Source organism: Arctopsyche grandis, chromosome 6, assembly GCF_051622035.1.
Source record: "Arctopsyche grandis isolate Sample6627 chromosome 6, ASM5162203v2, whole genome shotgun sequence".
In the NCBI taxonomy this organism is placed as follows: Eukaryota; Metazoa; Arthropoda; class Insecta; order Trichoptera; family Hydropsychidae; genus Arctopsyche; species Arctopsyche grandis.
The window spans coordinates 23,862,066-23,887,818 of NC_135360.1; the positions used below are offsets into that span (position 1 = coordinate 23,862,066).

General features: G+C 35.6%; 2 protein-coding genes across 3 annotated transcripts in view; one reads left to right on the plus strand and one right to left on the minus strand.

Moving 5' to 3' along the window:
• LOC143912955 (uncharacterized) overlaps positions 1–21,679 on the minus strand; it is a 75,095-nt gene extending 53,416 nt beyond the window's left edge. For both annotated transcript variants that reach the window (XM_077432421.1, XM_077432422.1), the window contains exons 1-2: positions 21,521–21,679; positions 10,707–11,980 (exon numbers count right to left, since the gene is read on the minus strand). In XM_077432421.1, coding sequence (XP_077288547.1) covers positions 10,707–11,340 — 634 coding nt within the window. In that variant the 5' untranslated portion in view covers positions 11,341–11,980; positions 21,521–21,679. The remainder of the gene's footprint in view (positions 1–10,706; positions 11,981–21,520) is intronic.
• A 1,508-nt stretch (positions 21,680–23,187) lies between these two features.
• Positions 23,188–25,753, plus strand: part of ClC-a (chloride channel protein 2) — a 38,367-nt gene continuing 35,801 nt past the window's right edge. The window contains exon 1 of the mRNA XM_077431806.1: positions 23,188–23,311. Within this exon, the coding sequence (XP_077287932.1) occupies positions 23,255–23,311 (57 nt within the window). The 5' untranslated portion in view covers positions 23,188–23,254. The remainder of the gene's footprint in view (positions 23,312–25,753) is intronic.

A 25,753-nucleotide genomic window follows, 5' to 3' on the forward strand; every position in this document is an offset into this window, starting at 1 on the left:
GTTATCATTACTCTCTTCACACAAAAAGAAAAATAAAGCAGTCGGCAGTTATACTCGATTCAATTCGATTCAATCCATCAATCATTCATCCCGCAAACACACACGAGACGGACTAAGTATAAATAACACATAATACGATAAGTCAAAAACACATAAAAATCCACTAGAACGTCGCCAGAGTAAATCGTAAAACGTACTTCACGTCAATCACAAATGCAGTGGCAGAATATACATTATTATAATACCTGCTATATGTATGTATAGTGAAGAATTTTGCGCATCGATACGTCACCAAGCGATATTACCACTATAGAAAAATTTCCATTTTATAATGGCAGTTTGCAGACACCATTGGTACGGAATAGTGCACTATTCTTTATACAGCTGGCTAGCGTGCCCAGTTTGACCCACTTTCAATTTACAATCAAACTTTCGAGAGGGTTTGGGTCGAAGGGGTTATACCAAGAAAAAGTAACAAACAGACCAAAAACCTACCTTCTGCTTCAATTTTCTAATATTTTCAACCGCACAGCCACTGCTTCATATATCGATGATAAATTTGCAAACACACACACACACACAAAGGTCGTGTAAACACCGCGAAAATAAAGGAACCTTCCCATAGCTGTAAAGCTCAGTTCAAGTGGTGCGTTTATATTCAATGGGTGTCGTTGAATACAAATGAGACATTATCGATCACGATTCTTTCGAACCAGAGCGCTGAAAAATAACAACTGCTGACTGTGAGACATCTCCGAAGGGGAAATTACACATTATATTCAGTACGCTTTCATCAAATATGCTATCGGTGAAATATTGCTTTATATATGTATACACTGGCTGCATTCTATGTAGGGGAGTTTTACGTCGTGTATCGTATCGTATTCGCAATGAATACGAAAAACTTTTAAACGATAAATTATGTAGCAGATAAAAATCGCAACGATCGGACGGAGCGAAAAAAAACTAACAAGGTAAAATTTGGATATCATATTATATACATCTATATTGATTGTCGTTTGAAAAAAATCGGTTTTTTTATACAATAATTTATCAACGCGCTAAAATATTATTTGTCGTACACAAATTAGCACAAACAAAACAACCAATAAAGAAGAAGCGTTCACTACGAATTTTATCGATTTATTTTATTGTAATAATTCAATCGCATGTTTTATTTTCAAGCATGCCAAGATTTTCCTGCCACTCATAGAAGCGCATTTGAATAGTTCTTCGTTGAAGACTTTACATCGCATAATATCCCAGGTTTCCAACCTTTTTTATTGTAAAATCAGAGTGATCCGCGACACCAATACATTTGCAACCGGGTCGGTCATTTCTTATCAGAGTTTGTCAATTTTTCTGATTTTCATTGAAACGATTCCTGCAAAATTGGATTTCCCTACCCATTTCTCTCGCGAAATCTTGAGTTATTGTTATATATCAGAATTCACCGGGTACATATGTCTCTGTGGATGTTTATTGTATAAATTTGTATTGTTGTATTAGATGTTTATTAATCATCTTGTATACGATGTGTATTGTATTTATGTTTATTGTATACGATGTCTGACCATAGATGTCATGTATGGTTTCGAATCATGTAATGACTACGTATTAAATATACATATATATAATTTCTTGATGTCCATAGAACACTCGTCGGAGCGATCTGTAATGACGAGTATACATTGATTGATTGAATAAAAATAAAATAGTGAGCCGATTCTTAGTTGCTTCTGGTTGCCCGAGTTGGGTGACCAAGAATGACCACGAGCAACTACACTTGGGTAACAAAGTCACTCGCAAGCCATTCATAATTATTCGACTTAAATTGACGGATTAGTCCCATATCGTTGCATCAAGTAAATCGACGATAAATAAACACACTATATCTGATGCATGTTTACCGGGCCGATAAACGGTTAGTTCCATATTTACACACTATTCACGCCATGCTGGGGACTTGGTTGCGTCTGCATGTGTACATACCTACGAGCTTTGTCAAATATGTAGACGTTTTCTTTTCCTTTCGGCGAGCGTACAAACGTTACGTCAGACTACCAACAAACAACAGACGGTGAACAAAACTCACACGCGATTAGAGTAGTTTGACAAAGTTATGGCCGTGTGTGCCGAGCGGATATGGAAAAGTGACTTGCCTTCTCGTGCGTTTTACTACCGACGGTCGCGTGTGGACCCGGCTTAAGAAAGGTCAGTAAAAGAAGGGTGTGCAAAAGCGAATTGGGCAACAGTTGTGAGTGGGAGAGAACAACCGGGGTCAACAGTTCAGATGCCCGCAAGACCGCCACCACGATGACGACAATTTTCGAACTTTCCATATGGCGGGATAACACAACAGGATGTCCTTTGTATCCTTGTTATACCCCGCTTCGCCGACGACAAGGATCGTCTTCATTTTCGGGCTAAAATTGACGAAAAAGAAATTTACGATATGATTACTAATGAACGCTTTCGGGCGAAAACGCATTATGCAGGAACGGTTATACAAGCGTGCTAATTTGGCCTTTATAATTTACAATGTTGATATAATTAAAAAAAAAGTACTTTCCCATCGTAACGCAGACATCAAAGTGAAACGCAAGCAAGCTGCGATTTATCTTTTATCCCCGTTCGTAAAAAAAATAAACATTTTTTTCTTTTTTAAAACAAATCAAAGCAGAATAATCAAAACAAAAGTGAAAATAATCATTTAGAGTGTAGCATCTTGAGGTGTTATATAACATATTTATTTGGTTATGCATTCCGTACACATCTGATTAATTTTTTTATCAATAGTTGGAATCGATGTGATTTAATATGTTTATTTCGAATAATTTGAGTATTCAAACGGTAAACTATTATACAAAATTTCATATAATGATACAAGCATACTTGTTTCCTTGTCTGTTAATAATGTAATATTTTAAATTTATTCCTATTGCGAAATATCATATATAGAAGCTGAATACTTTGGCTGGTAAAATATATAGTAATGCATCCTGTTGGGAAATAAAAACTCGATAATACGATCAAAAGGTATACGTTGAACGAAATCGCATCGGAAGTTCAATATTGTTCCCGTTTCCCGTAGGAATTGTGCTCATAAGACAACCCTGGCTGGGCGCATGTGCCCCAAGTCCAGAGAAAACGGGCCAGCACTCGCGAATCCAAATTTATAGCTCTGTTTTTAAGTGGAGGAGAAAAGTAAAAAAAAAAAATAAACCTCCGCTAAAGCTTCCCAAGATATATCAAGCGAGCGAAAATAACCAAAACAATTTAAAACTACATAAATGAAAGCCGGTGTAGTATAAATCGAGACAGTTTCCACTTCGATGGGAATCGAGTTACGTGCAAGTAGGTATAATATTATATCTATGTACGTGTATGTATTGGGCTCGAGGGGAAAACGTTCATCGACTAATCATGACGAGATATCACACAATATCGTGTGGATGATTTAATATAAATTTCGCAAATCGACTTTCTAAATATTCAATTAGCGTACTGTGTGTGATGCAACACATCTCAGATCTTCATCTCGGCAGAGAACAAGATACGCTGGCAACAGACGAGTTGAGCGTTGCGCAATGTTGAGCAAACCATGCGCGGAGACGACAGGAAGATGCTCCCGATATGAATATATCTTTCCAGTTCCCTTGAACATGTACGAAATTATTCAAATGTAACATATTGCAGGTACGAATAATAGGTTGTTGGTAAAATTTGTTGCAGGATTGCATTTAATTTGGAATAATCGTAAAGACGAAAGTTCTGTTTAAAGACACGGTTGAGCTATAAAGATGGTACTGTTTGAGTTTTAGCGGTGAGCATTAAGCTGAAAATGGTTACGTAAAAAAATTGGATATTGCGACGGGCAAAAGGGAGAGAAAGCGTCGTAAAACGATACTTGGCCCTCTGGTGTTCCGGTTATAATTTCAGGCATAATAATTAGGAGACATTACGAAATTTGGCACAAGAAAATCTTCATCAAAGCTAGAAAGTTGATAATCCACGGAAGCCGAGGAGCAAAATAATTATTTTTCTTTTAAAACATGCCACCCTTTTTATTTTCGTACTTTGAATCCCAAAGGATATAATCAAAGCTCATTTCCGAATTAGTATAATATATACGAGTTCTACATAGAATATATATATATGTATTCAATTCAACTCTGAATATTATACATATGTATGTATTATTATATATAATATAATGAGTCTTGCGACAATTTATTCTCAACAATTCTCAAAGAATGAAATTAAAGGAGATGGAAATTAAAAGACAACTATCTGACGAGTAGGAAAAATAATTGGTGACACAGAATCTTCTCAACAGTAATAATGATGGAAAACTGTCGACCTAGATTTTAATATCGTTCAAAATTTACTTGAAAATTTTGCAAAAAAAATGTTTTTAATTAATTTCTATACCCATTTAAGCTCACTTGCGTACCTCAATATAAATTTAATTTGTTTCATATGAAATTCAATTCATAATTACCAAATAAAAAATATATACATTAATCGAAAAACAACAATAAAATATAAATAAAATTTTGACCATCGATTTATATCCAACCGTCTGCAAACATACATATGTACATACATAGTTATGATTGCAGCCAGGCCAGAATAAATTTATTAAGCTGATTCTAGACGAATTCGGGAAAGGCGGGAGAAAATTTAAAATTTACGACAGAAACATCTCACAATTTGCTTAGCAAAAACAACAACAACAATATACATTTCATTAATTTATAACCCTTATTATATTTCGGTCGAACTTTGATTCGCCGTTTCCCATTCCGTAGTACATAATTCGGCGAAAATTCTCGAGGATCGCGTGTCTACGTATATACGTAGATATTATGCACAAACACATTAATATAATAAAATCGGTTATGAATGATAGATGTGCGGTAAAATGTATGGAAATTATAGGCTCCGTGCGTTAGCAGCTGTTTGCGAATTCGGCAGACAGACAATTTCCCCCCAAATCGTCTTCTAAAATTAATCTGAGCAAAACAAAGCTGTCGAATGTGTCTAGCATTCGACCGCACATAAATTAACGCGATGAAAAATTATTCAGAGCTTCAAAACCGCGGACCCGCACCGAGAAATGGGGCTCTAAATTGTTTCAGAATGTTACTCCAGACAAACATCAATTCGGAGAACGTTTACGCAAACACACATACACACACACACGCGCGCATAGGCAAATACAAAAGTGATGGCGAATTCGCCAATTAAATTAAAAGGAGGTCCTGATCAAAAAGTACATTACGGCTTCCTATATCCTACAAGTAATCGAATTTTTGGATGAAAATGTAATTGCCGGTACCGAAAGTCCATTAAAACGAACGCTTCTCTTCCATATTGGCAATATAGCGGGGTGAGCTAGACTGAAGCCCCCAATCAGTTTAGCATTCTCAAACAAAATCAATATTCAGTTCATTATTCTTCAATACTTGACTGCACGCCCTTATCGAGACTTAAGAATGTATGTACGTGCATAGGTACAGGTAGTTGGGTGTGTGTATGTGTCGGTATGTAGTAGTAGCAGTAGAACGTAGACGTGGGATCTACTACCTGAGATGTTTCATCGGCGAGGACATTGATTAATGTAACCTTTCCTTGGCGAGCAACTTTCGTCCACAACTCACACTATTTAAAGCCTTTCTTTCTAACTTTCACATACATACTGGACTATAAGTGGTAGTAGGTGCGTTTTTTTTGCAAAGGACAAAGCGTTTCGCATAAAGAAAATGATTATAAAAAAATAGCAGTATCGATTCCAATTAATGATCTGGAATATTACACCAAAAAAGATGTTAAAAAGACAAGTTGGTAGCGTACTACTAAAATTTTCTTCACCTAATTTAAGCCATACAAATCATTGATTTTTTTTAAATTTAATAATTATTGATTTTTGATATCATATTCAAATAGAAAATAATAGTAGACATAGTTTTGACAATATGATGATGAACTGTTTTAACAATGAAATCAGATAAATTGGCAAGCTTTGATAGGAAACGATCGACTTGTAGTTAGAAATATCCAAATCAGACCAGCGGTACTACACAAATACTTCCGAATAAATTATTTTCAATCGAGGTCAACCCGGGCCTTAAGCCCGGGAACCTCTTGGTCGTTAGCATTAACGCAATTACCGAGCTACACTACTGCCTAGTTACCTCAAATTGGCTTAAATATTATGTAAGTCGGAATAAAATATTTAAAATCAACGATAAAATCTTTTGGTGTTTCAAATTTAATGCATACATGAAATGGAAGCGCGCTCATAAATGTATCATCGTCGATACAAGAAAACGTTACGCGATAACCGAGATCAGAAACAAGGTAGGGGGTTTTCTCACTGTAAATTACGAAAGATATAGATAAGCCAGCAATAAATATGGGATGAAAGAAGTAGGCAATACTGAATCGGTAATATATCACCGATTCAGCAAAATACATGTACCATTTGATAAATTGGTGGAGCGCAACACAGCTGTAACAAACAGCAGTACATACAGAAATATTTCCGCAAATCCAACAATGAGATCCATATATGTATGTATATACGCGCAGCAAAATATATAAGGATCACGAGGACACATTTGCCCATGCGAAAATTGAAATACAAATAAGTATGTATAGTATTGGAAAATCTCCACAGTCGGAAAGCGATGTATTTCATTAGCTCGAAAATGAAATAAAATAAGTCAATGCCGGAAACTTTGCCAACGGGAGGGAGGGAGGGGGGGGGGACAAGAAAGGGAAAAGTTGGCGATAACTTTCAACACAAGATGGATTAAAAATGTGAAATATTACATCGTAAGTTTTGACATTATGCAAATACCTTGATGAGAGTTTATTTAAATAATCCCCAGTTCACAAATTGCCACGGCGAATATAACGCTGATGATCCCTCCCCATTCTACAACATCCGAATTAATAAATTTCGAGAGCGAGTACAGTAGGGGGCGGAGACAAAAAAAAATACATACATACAATATATACGCGATTTTCAAACAAAGCCAAATATGATTTTTATGGAGGACATCAAATATTTGCACTCGACTGAATCACCGAACGCTAAATATTTTCTCACGGATAATGTACGAGGAACGCGAAATAAAATTTCATTAACGAGAATAAGCTCCATAAGCAAATTATCGCGGGCAAAATGTAAACGGCACGCAGTGAAAAAAAAGGCGCGTAAAACGAAACGCAAACAATAGAAGGTAGAAATAATAATAATAAAAAAAAAATCGTAATTCAGGGGAATTTTTCAGAAGGAGGTCCTATCGGCCAACTATTCGGAGCGCGTTGACAATAAATACAAAGTGAAATATACGGGATACATCCATGGGAATGATATATGATGGCAGGAGTACGTGCTACGCCTGGCTTTAATGCGCCTGAGCCACGCCACGCACGATCTCTCTCTCTCTCCCTCCGTTTCTCCTCCCGGCGCGGCCTACACATATCCGATCACGAAAATTAACTATTTCACGCGCGTGCCTTCAAATGCATACAAATGTGAGTCCGGTTAATTAATTGAAGCTCCAGACAACACCTCTAATTAATTGCGCATTTATCAAATCATGGCGAAAAGCGGCGTTTTCTCCTATGCTCTCCCTCTGTAATAATATCAGTTCAGTATGCAAAGAGCGTGCGAGCTGCGACTACACATTTCAAAAGGTCGAAACCTGTTACTATTTATTATTATAATTTCTCACTTTCCAAATGTTCAAATTTATGCACGGAAATTTCTCACATAATTGTACGTAATTAGTTATGCTCAAATAAAACTTCGAATGGCTATATTGTATTTTACACTAGAGGTAAATTTATACAAATCCCGAGGCAAAATTTTTATACAAACCATAGTTCGCAGAAGAATATTTGGCTTTATTTATTGTTACACACACATTCGCTACTTCAAAAAGAGTCAACTTTTATGGTTTATCTACGTACACGTAAGTCATCTGAGGACATGCAACTACACTACACTATGTACATTTTAGGACAAAGATCAAATAATAAAAATTTTAAAAGCGTAAGGGCATGATTTAATGGTAATACCCCAATCTTTTATATTTTGCACATATTTCAATGTTTGGAAGCAATATGTTAGAGGAAAAGAAAATTAATTTTTCACATTTTAGTGCATTAATTTTTTTATTTTGTTTTAATTCAGTTTTTTCCAATTAGTAAATAAAAGGTTTTTTTTATATCAGATTTTTAATACTAAATAGAATCGAACCGGGCCAGATTCAAGATTTTTTCGGCCACTACGGATTTTTTGATGCGGTTTTGTAGAAATTCCTGCGATTTGAGATCCATTTATTTATTTATATCCAGACAAACTAGCTTGGTTAGACCTACAATAAAGCATTTATATTTTACCTTATCACCGTGTGTACAGGTGCACGAAGCGTATAAATCGGAACAAGCTATCCGTTAAAATATTGAAGTGAAGATTCAACGTGTCAACCGATTGATTGGACAAAAAAAGCTCAAGCTCCTCTGAACAATATGCTAACATATTCAAATTGGCTCGCGGTGCAATTAGGTAGCATTTTTTTTAATAAACAAAAACCCTGAAAGTATCAATGCACTTTGAAAACGGTACTAAAACGAAGACTTGTTTATTTGCAACCTCACACATGAAGATATTGTGGCGATGCCTTTTCAAATAATTCTCATTCAAAAAGATACATTTTGTATGAAAAGCTTACACATACATGGGTATAAAATCATCTTTGAACAAGATACTTCTGAGAACAAGATTCAACAACTTCATGTATAAACAAGCATACTGAGCCGGGCCTGAGCATGTATGAATCGACATTCAAATTCAATACATGTTCAATAAACAGCACAATTTCGTATAAAATAGGCGAAACAAAAGTGGCAAGGTTTCGCAGAAAAAAGCCGCATGCGCCTCGCGAGACGCTACACCCCAATTTCTAGTCTATTCCATATAAGCAAATACATATGCAAAACTTAAGTCAGGACACGTATCGAACGATCAAATGACCGACGACACTTTCGTTCGGTAGCTTGGAGTCAAAGCTTTAGTAAGCTCTAAAAAGTATACTGTCGCATTTAACGATCCATTGTGTTCGTAGAGCGCAAATGAAAAATCTCGTCTGGTTCACCTTGCCTTCGCGCTGTCTCCGACATCTTGCCATCGTTCAATATGCGGCAGACCCTGGTGTAAAATGCACCCAAATTCATTAATCGCTTTCCCAAGAGAGCTCGACTCGCGTTCGGGCAGTTTCACTAATGAGTCAACGACGACAAGCTTTGCAGCTATGTAGCTACATAGCTAGCCGGCCGGCACGGCTACGTGTTGTTGTGACTCATTCAAACTCGCCAATTAGGCAAACTATTGAAAGTGGCGAAATTTCATCGATCTTCCTCGGGTGTTAGGTGTATTGTGTCCGTACAATGGATGACCCAAATAGAAAATCCCCTGCGATATCCCGATAAGTCCAAATATCGCTAGGCGTTAGTCCCCTTGATTCCTGGGTTTATGTGTGTATTCCTCGCTGACGTCATAAGAAGGAGTGCGATATACGACATATTTACAAGGAGCGGGGAAGGGCGCATTTGTCTCGCCTGTTACTCAATATGAGAAAATAAACTATACGTGGACGTATGTACGTACATATACATATATACTAGACATCTCAAACAAGTGGTACCCAATTTATGGGCCAGAGATTTTTAACCTATGGTCCGTGGATAGATTTCATTCACTGCTAGTTTGGACTAGGATACAGTAAATTTTTCCAGTAAAAAAAAGCGTTAAGTTTACATAGAATATTCAAATCTAAGACGAGTATTGTATATGTGATTATTTGAAGAGACAAATGTAAGACGGGCATTGCATATGTAATTAATTGAAAAAAAATCAATAAAATAACCCAAACCACGAAAACAAAATAAGTCAGTTCCAGTCTATTCTCAAGTAAATAAGGCGAGTTCACGTTAGTATGATAGTTCACGTTTATAACTCTCGATGGATGGAATTTTCGGGTGCCAGATGTTTATCGATCGAGATTTTAGTGACGTGTGCGAGATATCTTTGTGCGGAATAATCACGGAACCGCCTGATTTGTTGCTATATATGTGTCGCACAATCCAGTCTCATGTGCGAGGAATGTTTCATAGGAGTACCAGCGCTCCTCGGAAACAATGCTCGCACACATGTAACTATAGACTGTGCGATAGAGATACAGAATCTGAACAGCCACCACAGACCTGGACCCGGACCGAAACACGTATAAACATACACTTTCTGCAATTTGTTAATAAATCTGTATACCATATGAATAGATACTTGAAAAGCACTCCGTATATGCAGTACACGCGTGTGGTTTTATGAATAGTTATATGACTCGTAGAAAATGCATTCTACTAACACATCTGCAATCCTCCTACCAAAAGTGCTCGTAATAAAAGCGTACATTAAAGCACTCTTTCTTAACACATTAGTATCGTACAGTGATTTCATTGTACGACGTCATATTTTGTCAAAAGATTCGCACCGGTAAGTGAGGCGTAATTACTCTCCTTGAAAAGTATCCATCATTTAATTCTTACACATTAAAAACCCACCCGGTAAAAGTGGTAAGATACGCCTTCTTCAGATAGAAAATATTGATGATAAATGAAAAATTTACCTCCGTCTTCTGGTATGTTGAGCAGTTTCTTGGCACCGGGGCTGGGTCCACGACTGTTGGCGTAGGCCCTCTGCAAGGTCTCGCTCATGGCGCGCGGACTCCCCACAGCACCATGGGGCAACATCGCCAAGCAGCACATGACGATCATCATCAGCAAACCAAACCGAGACAATCCGAAACTCCTCATCGAAGCAGCGGCCGACGTGTACTCGCCAGACACTCTCCGTCTCCAACTTCCCCTCGGCAGCGTCCGACCATCTCCGAGACACATGATGATAACAGTGTTCTTGAGCATCGCACACACGGACAGGAGGTATACCCCTAATCGGAGGAGGACGCAGGAGCTGCCGGAGGAAATATCATTCGGCGATGCACAATCGACATCATCGGAGCACGACTGCAACCGTTGCAGCACAACAGCGTCATCAATGTGAGAATTCGCATTCGAACCGGTCCAGTTGCACGTGTCGAATTTCCGCGCTTCTAATTCTCGACTTGTCGCACACGAAGAGCCCACCAGCGCAGACGTGGCCAGTCTATTCCGTCTCCTCCAGCTGGATGCGTGCTTTCTATCCATTTTGCCGGTAGTCCACAGACTAGATTCATCCCCCTTTCTCATTGTCTGGGCTGCCATTTACATTTAAAATTTATTTACAAGTATTGTGTTACACACGGATCGCGTGTATTTAAAAACACACCCAGCGAACGAGCGAGAGTTTCGAATATAAAACAACCGTTGTCAAAATGAAACGATTCGGCAGAATCAGTCGAAACGTCAAATTATAAAGTCCAAGTCAAAACTAAAAACACGAGTATACTCCGATGATCGAATCAGTGATATATCGAATGCCTTGTACCCGTTCTGTATTTATGTTACGATAATTGAATTTCAAATAAGTTTTACTATTGGCAGGAGAACAATATATCACATGTATATATAAAATATTTTAAGTACACTGAATTCCAAACAAGGACGAATATTTAATGAGCGAAATCGAAGCAGCAATTGCGATACCGTGGAATATGAACAAACGAGGAACAATGCACATCACTACTGTATATATGTATGTATACAAACTAATCACTGAGTGTATTGAATGTTACAGTTTGTCAGATTCAAATCACAGATATATATAATATTTATATAAAATAAGTAATGAAAACTGTAAAACGACCACTCCGAACGACGACCCCCATTGGGATTACATTGTCCGGGTAACTTGATGAAACAGTCCAAAGTTCGTGGAATGAGCGAGTCGAGTCGTCTTCGCCACCTGAAAGAACGAAACAAAGTGTTAAATTTTAAACATACATATGTAGCATGAGTCAACTCAAAATTGGAATGCAGAATTACTAATATGTGGCCGGCAATGTATGCTAAATCGACATTATGTGAAATTCGTATGCAACATACATACATAGTACATGTATACGATAACGAATATTTTTAATTGTCTTCAATAGCGGAAACGTTGATTTTCAACGTTATAATAAATGTGTAAAACCCCTCTGGAGGGTTACTTTTACATGCGGTGAGTGTTTTACATCTACTTTTGGGATAGCAACGGAATGAAAGAGGGACAATGACTCGGTAGGAGAGATGAATAGGGAGATGGTGCCATTTGTGCAAAGAGCTATTTCAACAATTAGTCGGATAAAAATCGGCGAATGCCAACACGAGAACCGACCTGGACCGCGCACATGCTGCTTACTAGCAGTAATCAGGGTTTGATCCCCAGACTTTCCACCAGACATAGACTTGCAGGTAGACGACCTTTAGACCTTTTGGGGGTACGGCCGTGACAAAAGGTTATTATTAATCTTTTACCCTTAGGAATTAGGCGATCTATACATATATCAAGACATAAGAATACTTAAATTCGTTTTCGATTAACTATTTTCGGTACTTATCGGTTATATGGGCGCAACCGAGCATTCAGTATACACTCACACTACACAAACAAATGCATGAATTTGGTAGGCTCGCCAAAAATTAGAGTAAATGATTTTTTGTAATACGTGGAATTGCTTTATTTCTGTCCGACAGCTCATTAAAAAATATTTAGTCAAAACTTGTCAATTCATCGAAAAGGTACTGACCACCGCGTTAGTTTTTACACTGCAATGAACGCTAAAAATTACAACCGTTGTGAAAACTAACCCTGGCTTTTCCAAATAACTTATGGGCGAAAACACAGAGTGGTACGTGGTTTTTTTAGATACTTAAACATTCGAAAAAAACTCAGCACCCTTAGCTCTATACATGGTAACAGTCCCAAAAATCACCCCCTGGAGTGTTTTCGGTGATATTTTATCCTTGCATGACAGTGATCGATAACGGTGAATCCCATATTTGAAGAAATGTAGGAGAAATTTGTCGATTGCATATGGATATGTATACACGTGTAACCTCCCAAACATATACATTCTGCACATGCAACCGAATTCGGTTTGGGGAACACCGGCTGTTTACAAGCCAGGGACGTAACGTCCCATACCACTTGGTGGGTTTTCGCCCTAACTTAATTTGATTTTAAATATAGAGAATAACAGATTAACTATCGAGATGTTTATTTTCCACGCCAACGATTCTCAAGACGCCGTTTGAAACTTTTTCGAGCGCACATTTAGCAGAAGTATACATACATACATACACACACTATGCAAATTAGAGTCACCGAACAAACATTACACCAAAATTGGCCGGCCAACTCTAATCGAGTCAAATCTACGAATACGGTCTTTGACCCAAGTCTGTGTAGTACAAGCGTCAACTCGGACAGCAGCATCCGAATCGGGGCGAACTTACAAGCTTAGGTATTTCGCGGAATACCTGCATTACACACACCGTCGGTAACCCACAAACATACAGACGAACGGACACCATACCATACGTGCGTGTGCACAAGCCGCAAAAAACGAAACCCTCGAAGTGAGGCTGGATCGAATTTCGGCAAATTTACGGGCACCTGGCGCGCAACGGGTTTTATTGAACTTCGGCCATAAGCCATACATCAATGCGCATTTTAATCTTGTCGTTTATTTAAACATTCAATACCCCCGACGCGCATTGCGACCCACAGTATAAATTGAATCGTCACAATAACGCCGATACAACAACGCTAATCCGCCATTAAAACCCCCCTCACCACCCCCATTAGCGAGCATTACAAAATTTTCCGACAATAATGTATATACATTATTGTTAAAAGTATTTTATTTATTATACAATAATGTATATACATTATTGATAAAAGTTAGTTCTCATGTAATAATCGCGAACTGATTTTGACAGTCTGGTTCCACTTTCCCGACTTGAACTGCCATAGTTCTTGATATCTACATATATACCAGGGCTGTGGAGTCGGAGTCGTGGTGTTTTGGCCGGAGTCGGAATCGTGAAAAATGAGCTACTCCGACCATTTTTTATTTAATTACGAAATTTGAATTGCGTAATAATGAATGTGTATAGCGTATGAATCGTCGTTTGAATCCCAATATAGCAGACGAAGGAGACTCTATTTCAAAATTTAAAAATGATTTTTACGATGCATTGAAAATGGTGGAAAAAATTGGCCGAGCTTATAATTTAAATGTTAAAATGGCAATACAGCAGTATCCAGAAATCTTAAAAGATTCAGCGTTGATCGTTACAGCATTGCCGCCAACCCAAGTATCCGTAGAGCGGTTATTTTCCGCTCTTAAAATCCTCAATTCTGATTTGAGAGCTTCTACGAATACAGATTTAATAGAAGCAATGTTGTTTTTAAGAATAAATTCAAATAAATAATGAATAAAGTTTGATCTTGTTTTATTTTTAAGCCTATAACATGAAAAATATTTGCAAATGTAGAAAAACAACCTGATAAAATTTAACATTTTTGAGTCGGAGTCGTGATTTTTTTTAACGACTCCACAGCCCTGCGACCCAACGTGGAACCAGACCTTTGCCAATAGATAAACGTACAAATTTCTCTCTTCGTATAAACAGACACAGGTATGGTGTGTCATGTACGGTCGGTGGGGATGCGGGGTATTAGACCGCGAAACCTTTGCAATGTATCCCCGAAGACGGCTGGTTCTAATATCGTACAAATATTGTGCGCCCCCACCAGCCGAATGGATATTTGATATGATGCTCCGTGGCGAGGAAGGCAGCCAGGCAGGCACTCGTATTAAATATGGGCGGTATGATTAAAAAAGGTTTCGCAAAGTACTTGCCGGCTTGACAAAAATAAATTTGTTTCGGCGAAATTATCTCTTTCTTCGCACACGGGCCCGGGAGAGAGATTTATCCCCGTGCACCGTCAGGGATTTATTCGTCGTCTCTCCCCCGTATATAATTTGTAACGTAAGAACTGCGTGCGGCCAGTTCGAACACTGCTCACATTGAAATATCAAACATTATACGTATACCTAGAGAGGCCATAAATAACGTGAATATCATACGATACTTTATATCACATATATCGTCTATATGTAGCATTAAATGCGCATGTACATATGTATTTAACGTAAAAAGTTTAACTTTTCATACAATCGATGACTCTATACTAGAAGTTCCAAATATTCGAATATCGAATAGTAGCATAAAATTATTTATTTGTAGTTTTAAGAAGGTCAAGATATTATTCAAATTTTAAGAGAATCATAATCTGGAACATCGAATACAACTACATATGTAAATTTGCAATAGATTGAAAATAAAAAAATAAATTCGTATAAAAGGTATTCGAATATTCGGATTTGGAACCCCCAATCTATACATACATACATACTTATTTAACCAGCAGCATAGCTAGGTGATGACGTTAATGCTAACCATAGACAGGTCGCCGGGTTCAATCCCGTGGGTTGATCTCGATTGAAAAGAATCTATTCGGAGTATATATAATATGTAGTGCCGCTGGTTAGACTTAGATATTTGTGACTCCAAGTCGATCGTTTCCTATCAGAGTTAGCCAAATTATCTGATTTCATTGTTGAAACGGTTCCTCCGCCGAACTGACAAAAACTATCCTACCCACTTCATCATGAATAGTTGAACATGATTTCAAAAATTATAATCTAAGCATTTATATATGTACAAGTTTAATACCATAGAAATAGATATTGCTAAGGGGCAATCCGTAATCAGTTCGAAACTTTGCACAATGATTCCGTATGATCCAGAAGGTCTCGTAGGTCAGCAGAGTGCGATGACATGCGTTTTTCCTCGACAACATAACTTATTTTTCACAATTCTAATAATTGAAAGCCGATTATTTGACTGATTGCCAGCAATATTTGCTAAATGACTTCCTTCAGCAGGTGCCATAAATATATGTATGTATTTTATGTGAAAGCCGTTCTTTTATTATTAGCACTAGTGCGTATTTTATTGTTCTGTTGATGGATAACAAAAGAATCTCAGAAACCCTCGACGGTGTTTACAATTTGTTCTAAATCAAATTCTAAAAACTATTACCTGGGCGCAGCCCAAAAATTACCCCAAGCATACATCTATTATACTCGTTTCCGTCAAACTTCGAAACCTCGATAGGTATCCAACGCACAATCTTACCATCTCAAAATATATTATATAGATGCCATTCGAACTTGAAACGGAGTTATTAAATCGTATTCGAAATTAACCATTAATAATTGAAGCTGTAAATATATATGAAAATGAGAAATTTTAATTTAGTACGCCATTGTGCGATTGAAAGCAATAAAAATTATACGACTCGGTAACACTGTCCTTATCTGTAGTACGACGATACATACATCGATACGACATCGATCGGTACAATCAACCTTTCCACTCGTAACATTAAAATTTATGATTATGAGTGTCGTCGTATGTATTTTTCGGTTTTTTATTCACCAATAATAATCCGAAGACATAAAATGTGTACAATGCGATTATACGACGCGTCAGAGGAACATCCGACATACTGGGGATGGAGGGGTTCAAAATCGGCACAGTTCGAAAAATGATCACTGTTGGGAATTTGAATGATAATGGAGCGTTTATTGTGACAATGATGATGTGATCGTCGATGACAGAGGTGAGGCGGAAAAGTGATTGTGATTTCAGCGCAGTGTTTCGTGTGAGGTTGACCGCAAGAGGACAAAGGATGAGGACGCGTCCAGCGGTCATCAATCACGCGAATGGAATGTGTTTTTAGTTTACAAACTTATTTTCATACAATGGACCGCCGATAATCATTTTAATGACACGGCGAGTCCGCCGCACCTATGCCACATTGCACAATCATACCGGGGAAAAGTTTTCCTCTACTTAATTGCCGCCCTCGAAGAACTCTTCGGTTTGCATATACATAATACATAGATAGGGCCACAGCATGTGATTAAGCAAACAATAAAAATAGGCGAAAGTTACGAGATCTACACGATATGAACGTGATCGTAGTTATTAGAAATGTAGGGATAAAAGTATGTACATACATATATAAATCTGTTGTAAACTTATTAATAAAAAAAATTATGGTAATCGAAATTATTTTCTGACAGAATTTTTTTAGGTCGCAGAATCAATTTCCGGAAAAAAAAATTGGAAGAAATTAAAAGGAAAAACGTGTCAAAGACTCTTAAAATCTTTCTTGTAAATATGTACGTATAAAAATATATTATATTTAAATAAAAAATGCGCGTATAACTAAAAACAGTTTGAATACTTTTTAATCAACCAAAAATTTCTTAAAAAAAAGTAAGAAAGAAGATCAAACTAACATTTGTCTTTGCTGAAGAGTGAAATAAAAAAACAAACGTATTCCCTAGTCAAGTCTGGAATATTTCTCAAGCAGTTTATTTCAAGCGCTGGGATCCTAACTAATAGTGACAGTTAAGACAGCTACAGCTATTTTGCCTGATAAAAAAATAATACTCGTTTCTGGCAAATTGAACCGAATTTAACGCACCGCTTCTGAGTTATGAAAGTCGACGGCGATAGAATAACATATCAAAAAGGGTATACATAAACGAACAAACAAGAGATCAACAAAAAAAAATCAAATGATTTTTTTTTGTTCACTAATAATGATACATACGAAATATGCGGAGGATACCTTCGCCTATAGCCATATATACTTAGGTATACGCATTCTCAAGTTGGAGCAAACGTATCGATAACAATAACATGTATTATTGTTCTGGAAATCCAAAAGAGACAAAGGCTCAGCGAGACCACCACGAGAAAAAGCTGTAAGTTAAATATTATACCGCTAGTGACAAGTAACACACTGATTTATAGTGCCGTGCGGTAGTTAGTATTGACAGTGTCTGGAAAAAAAGTCAACAATAGGTATGACATTAACGAAGGCTTTGTGCGCTTTTAAGTTAACGTTCATGTTCTTAGAATTTCTCATAAGTCTTTTCACCGAAACGTTTCCAGATGTGCTAATTTCCCAAATTACCTAAAGCGAACTGAAACGCAAAAACGCTCTCGACAATAATTGTGCACCGTCAGCACTTCTCAAACTCAAATTTACTGCAAATATATGTACGAATGTAACACGTGCAATCATCACATTATAATTAGAACAAACGTATAAATCATGCATGGCATTAAAATACAATAGAAATTTCATCGAAAAACAGTTATAAATAACGCGTTTTTTTCAATGAGAAACGAATTGAATACTTTAAGCCGAATAATTGTGTAAAAAAAAATTATGAAAATGTTAATCAAGAATACTGTCATACTAAATTTCACGAATAAATGCAGATTTTTTCCCCTCAATGTTTATTAAAACGTCGTAAAGATTAGCAGAAATCCGGAAAAGAATCTTAAAATGCAATTAGATGTTAATTTGTGGGCGGCCTTTTTTTCTTCCGAGATTAAAGCATATTATGTCATATATAAAATTTGGCGATCCGAACATTATTAGCATAATCACGATCAATTTTGAATTTTAATTCATCGTGAAAAGACATTTATTTTATAAAACCCATCGCGTAAAATTCGACGTGGCCATCGAAGACTTTCTCTATACGCCGTAACGAATGGGCGAATATAATAAATTCGACAAAGCGCGAAAAAAAACTCACATTTGATTTATCGATTTTTGCCGATTTTCGGTCTAAATTATTACAAATTACGTATATAATAAAATGAACGATTCTGAACTTTCGAAATCGACAAAGAGAACAAAAAAAAAAAATTCGCAACAGTAATTTATAACTTCAAACCCGACCAAATTTAACAATATGAATTCATTTATTCAATGTTAATTTAAATTATTACCCAGCGTTACCCGGATTATAATTATTACCCCGTATATTGGGAGTAAATTCAATTATTAACAGAGGTTTTAGACTTGGAAAAAACTGAAGGGATTAGTCGAAAAGGACCCTAATTAACATATTGTGACATTTTTTATGTGATTCGGGTTCTCTACATCATATGGCAACATTTGTTATATGACTTTATGTTTAATATCATATTTTATTGTTATTTAATAGCAAACATTATTATCCTTTAGTTTACATACAATTACAATTTACATACATATTAAGGCTTTGAAAACCGAGTTAAAAAACCGCGTTTTTCCATAATTTTTTCAAAATTTGAAAACCGGTTTTCAAATTTGGCAATTCAGTTTTAAATATTGATATGCAAACATTAATATAATTAAAAATGTTAAAATTTTGACTTTGGATACTAACTAATGGAGCCCATTTTTATACATTTTACGACAATGCTAAACGTGAAACTATAAATAAATTAGATCGAATTAAGAGGGCTGGACACCAGCGCCTTGTCCATACAAACGTATTAGACTTCTCCTTTCCTCAATTATGGCACTAGAAAAAATATTTTTTGATATGCTATGGATATCCACCATTGGGTTGCATCTATCGTTTTATTTTTTTGATTAGTTATTTTTTATAGGAGCTAGGAGCCGCCAAATATCATTAAAATCGCCTCTTTTTTACACCCACGAGTCCAGCGTGCTTATTTAACGGTCGATTTTAAAAAAATACGCGTATAGTTGCACAGAAAATATCTTTCTCATACCGATGATGAATTTTTTTTTTTTAATTTGTCCAGTTTCGGAGGAGAAAATAGGAGAATACGAAACCTCGATTTTGTCAATTTAAAATACGTTTTATCTGGTCGAAGTGCAACTGTCGCATTCACTTAATATATATATTGTCGCATTCACCCAATATATATATCGAATAAAGGAACGGCAACAAAATAAGGGTTTCGGGTGTACGGCCCTTTTAAGAAGAACGGGAAACAAATTTCAAATGAGACTAGTAAAAGGAATCGCAGATATTTGAATATTAACGTACATCATATTGCGGAATATTTTATTAAATAATTTGACGAAATTTGAAAAATGAAATCCAAAATGTGTTACTTCAATGATTAAATTCTTTGTTTTTTCATGTAAATATTCAAAAATAGTAAATACGAATCGCGGTTTTTGTATGAGCTCTTATTACATATATTTACGTACATATTTTAAAAGTGAAAAAAAAAACTATTTATTTCGCAATCTACCAATTTTTCAATAAATATTTTTAAGCTTGTTAGTTACACCAGAATTTAAGCATGTTAGTAATATTATTGAAGTATTATAAATATCAGAATATAAACAAACATCTTTAACGAACTAACTTTTAATAATGAAACTTAAAAAAATCTTGTAAAAAATTTAAATACAAAAAAATAAGACACGTATAAATAATTTTACATTAATGTTTAAAAATTTTTAAAACAAATAAATTTAAATATAACAAAACTATTCAAATCAATTTAATAAAATGTTTACTTTAGATTAATATTATCTAATTAGTTTAATTAGATTAGCCATATTTAAGCGGTTTATATTACAAATACCAAGTTTATTATATTGTAAACATCTCCCGAACAGTTTCATCTTTATATATTGAGATATTTTTCGAATAACTTGCTCATTAAAAAAAATTGAAATTAATTATATTTTTAATGAAAATACGCGTGTTTAAAAACAAAAGAAACGCTTTTACGGAATGGTTTCTCTAATAATGATTTTTTTATTACAAAAGTTTTTAGTTATGATTAAAAATTTTGTCTTAAATTTGTACAAAGTCATCATTTCATTCAAATTAAAGTAAAAAATAATAATATATTTGCAAAACAAGCGAATCGAACAAATTTTACATACGATTGAAACAAAACGTCATAATAGATAATTTAAAGTAGAAAACAAATGAAACGAAATAAAATAAACAAATTTTAAATTGGAACGGTCGACGACTTTTGAGAGTCGGCCACATATCGGAATGTGGGATATCCGTACAAACAAATAAGCACAGCACAATGCAAAAGTTTCGAAGAACACATTCTAAAATGAATAAGAATAAAAGAAGAATTAGTCGGTAGAGTACGGTCGAAAACGGTATCGAGTGGTTAAACGTAGATAATAAAATAACAGATGGCACGTGAACGAGGCGAGTGAAGAAGCGACGACGAAGAGGAGTATGGAATGCGTTTTGTTTACGGTGCGAGAAGAAGCGAGACGTGGATGTTGGGGTTTTGGGGTGAAGTTGGCTGCGGCTGTGGATGTGGATGTGGACGAGTTGTATTGACGGCTTTTCCACGACGGGGCGTCAGCCGTGAGCTTTCCCAAGTCACGAGGCGAGGGTTGTCACCGAGTGAGTGGTGAGCCTGGTCCTGGTCCTGGTCCTGGTCCTGGTCGGGCACAATGGCCGGGTCGGGCCGGCCAACAGCCACAGCCACAGTCACAGCCACAGTACACTGACTACCGAATTGTGCGGCATTCCGTATTCAGAAGTGAATGAAAGTGGCGAAGACTCACCTGGTCTTCGGAGTCCTCGGAGTCAGAGGCAGAGGCGAAGTGCAGCGGCGGTCGGAGGGTGCGGGGTGCGGGGTGCGGGGCGAGAGGGGTGCGGAAAGCGGGGTGCGGCGGCGAGTAGCCCGCCGCGCCACCTCCTAGCGGCACGCGCACGCACACACTGACGCACAGTACCGTAAGCCCCACTGCTGCCAACCCACTCCACACTGCCCGCATGTCGTGCCAACCCGTACCAACCGTACCGACAACGTATCGTGTGCCTCCGCCGTGCATTTGTGTTTTCGAAATTAATTTTACATTAAATACATTTGACCATGTGCCGACGTGTATTTCATTTTATTTTTAGCATACGTTAACGTTCCGCTTTAGAAATTTATTTTTACGTTTCTACAATTATTTTATCGGGTCAATTCGTTGGAATTGATCACTCTTTCAATGATAAACAACTATTATTATTATCGATGGAAATAATATGTTTATGTAAAATAATTGTTTAATCAAAATTATGGCAAATCTTAAATTATCAAAATGTTTGTTTTGATTAAATACAATATTAAGTCGATTTATCATTTAATTAAACTTTAATTAAACATGGGAACTGGATATGGAAAATATTGTAAGTAAATACTATTGGTGTCCACGGCCCCATTAATGTCTAATTATTATTAGACTCTAATATGACTATTAATCAAAAATCCTCTGTTCTATTTTCCATATGTATTATATATTTATATCTAATATATAATTTCGAAAGAGACTTTGTTTTTAAGTAAGGTTTGGATACTAAAATCTATGACGTTATCAAAAAAAAAAAAATTCTATGACGACGATATCGATTCTGTTTTCGATTTTGATTCCATATCCCAATTCTTTTTTCAGTTCCGGTTCCGGATTCCTTTTTCAATTCCGAATTCCGATCCTTTTTTCACTTCTGGATGCGGATGTCTAATTCAGGTCCGGTTCCCTTATAATAAGTATATAAAAAAATATTCATTGTGTGTACTCATTTCTGATTGCCTCTCGTTAAATTTTTCTTTCATATTTAAATAAATTTAATAAAAAAACAAATAAATTTTCACTATTAGATTAGCCATGTTTATGCGGTTTATATTACAAATACCGAACGAAGCCGGGTAAAACCACTAGTGAGTAATAGTCAAATTTTGCATAATAATATACTATATATAATTTTATAAATAAAAAGTTATTAAATAATTCAATTTAAAATAAGCATATTTCTGTAACCATCCATCAAGCAATATGTTTTTTGGAATTAATTACATAATTTTCAAAAGTATAAATCACAAAACACTACTTTTTATATTTCTTCGACACTCCGTATTTACGAAAGCATTGTAAAAATTAATTTACGCATTATATTTAGATATTTATTTTTTATTATTGTATTTCATCCATGTGTATATTGTTAGCCATAGTAACAGCCTTAAGTAAATCTATAACGTCATCGTGGTAAAATTGAAATTAAATATAGATTGATTGAATTCTTTGGATTTTTTAACCAATAATAATAATAAATATTGTTAAAAACAAAATGCTAGGTCCCAAAGTTCACGTATCGAAATATATAAAAATTACATATGTCAAAAGCAAAAGTACAACCGAATGGACGTAAAGCGTATCGTTTGGGGCAAAATGTAATGTTTATAGCCGTATGATCTCGTACGTCAGTGTGTGTCGGTCTGTTGTGGAGGTGGGGTGAGGTGTTGTGCAGCCGCCATGGCTTCTTCAGATGTTTCTGACGATGAGACCGGCCTCGGATATCAGAACACTGTGGTATTTATACTTTACCTGTCTCTATCACCATTTTTTATTCAACACTTTGTCCTCGTTAATTCATCCCAATTAAAAGACACCGATTGTAATTAACCAACAACACAAACGTAAACATGTAAATAAATGTTAAGGTATTTTAAATCATTCAACCATCGATTAAAACCCGCCAATTCAATCTACCCTTCAATCTGAAACAATTGACGGTTGAATTTTAACCACGCGATTACTTTGTGATAATTTTTGAATTAACGATTCGTCGCGCTGAAAAGAAAACTGTTTTATGTTTGAACGACAAGAGTATTAAAATCGTATGGATCCATTTACATATAAACAACAATATTTATTGTTTTTATTTTTTGATTTGGAATTTTTTATCAAATTATTTAATCGTTTTAAATAATTTCTCATATATTTTATTACTAATGTATGTATGTATATTTTTTAATATTGTACTTTCAAATACATTAGAAGGAAGGATTCGTCTACACGTGGAAGGGTTCTTTCTATCTTTAATTTCACGAATAGAATGGAACGATATAGAGAATATCTTTCAACATAATCTACCCACATGTTTTATCTACATACTTACATTTATATGTTTATGTACATTTTAATTTTTTTACATTAATTTAATCGTTGCTAGCAAAATTTAGATCGAAAATGTAACACAATAATTAATTTCAATGTCACTATCAAAGGAACATTGTTAATCTTATCTTAGAAAATGACTTGTTTTCAAAATTGACGCTTTCTCGTAACATTTTCTCATAATTGATCACGCCAGTAATACTATAAATCAATTATCAGTTCAAGCATCACTTGAAACTGTTAAAATTTAATCCACCAGAATTATTCGACGATTAACGATTTTATAGCATAGTATTAGTATTATATATGGTACATATTTAGATTTTACATACAAATTTTTATTATTTCCTTATTGGAAATAAATTTATGAATTTCTTATGGTTTAAATTGTTTTTGTTTATCGACAAACTGGTCATGTGAATAAATATTATATTTTGAGCTAATGTTTGTATTTATGTATGTACATACATTGTAGTTGCTATGTCGAATGTAAGGACTTGAACAATTCTCTAACAACTTCCTTATTAATTTAACCCATAATGTGCTGCCCCTGTTCACCTTTATGAGCAATATTATTTGGATAGAATCAGTTTCATACTTGTTTTATAACACAAATAAGTTATTCGTAAAACGTTTTGCGTTTTTGAATAGAGGCATCCCGCATTTACGTATGTAGGTCTACACTTTGTTAAATTTTAACCGTGGACATTTAAATAATTTTTACATCTTATAAATATGTATTTGTTTATATGAATTGTACATACATCTGCTTAAAAAACCAGTTTTTCGCCAGCATTTTAATCCGCCGATTATTATGTATGTTTATCTTACATACCGCTTGTAGTACAATTTTTACATTCAAACAAAAGCTCAATATTTGATTTTGTATTTGAAATAACTTCATACATTAGAGGATTATTAGTCAATTTCCGAATCTAAAACCTGAGGAAATTTTATTTTCATTTTAAAAACTGAATAATGAAATATTTATGTAACTAAACAAAACTATTTAACTTTTTACGTAAACGTATAGACTTCTTGGAATTCTAATAATGTTGAGTGAAAATTTTCATATCTGGCACACTTATTCCCGGTGGTATTTTTTGTGTTTATTTCGTTATCTAAATACAGATGATCTATTGTTATAAATTTTCAGCTGGATGTTTGTTCAGGATGGTATCAATCTTGCATTACCTCGTTAGTGCCATTCTATAAAATGCTACGTCACGTGTTACTGGACTCCTTCTTTTATTGATGTTTTTGATCGAACATGTACAAAAAGAAGTCTAGTATCGTAAACTGAACAAAGGAGAGGCGTCTGGCAACGTATGGCAATATCCCTCTCAGAGTGGGATTACATGAGACGCTGCCAGACTTTTTTCTTTTATTAAGTTTTCGATCACAAAAACAACCAAAGAAAAGTCTAGAATTATAAAAAAATCATGTCAGTTTTGCGCAGCATCCCCATGGGACACAATGTTGTTTTGTTTGTATGCATAAGGCTGAGAGCCAGAGCGACATCAACTCGACAACTTGAATCGGATAAAGTTACAATGTAACACTATAGGCAGATTGTAGGGAACTCATCGTTTACCGATAACTTGAGTACTATTGTATTGCATTGAAAATACTCTGTGCGTTTTTTTTTTCGTTTTATTTTTTAAAATTTGGACCATCGTGGCGCTACAGGAATTTCTAAGGGCGAAAACACACAGCGGTGAACGGTACATCGTGTGCATGACTCCTCGCTGTGGGTGGTCTCCTACATTTCTTAAAATATGGGATACACCGTTATCGATCACTGCCAAGCAAGGATAAATACAAGCATACGATTTTGCGAAAAAGGTCCAGAGG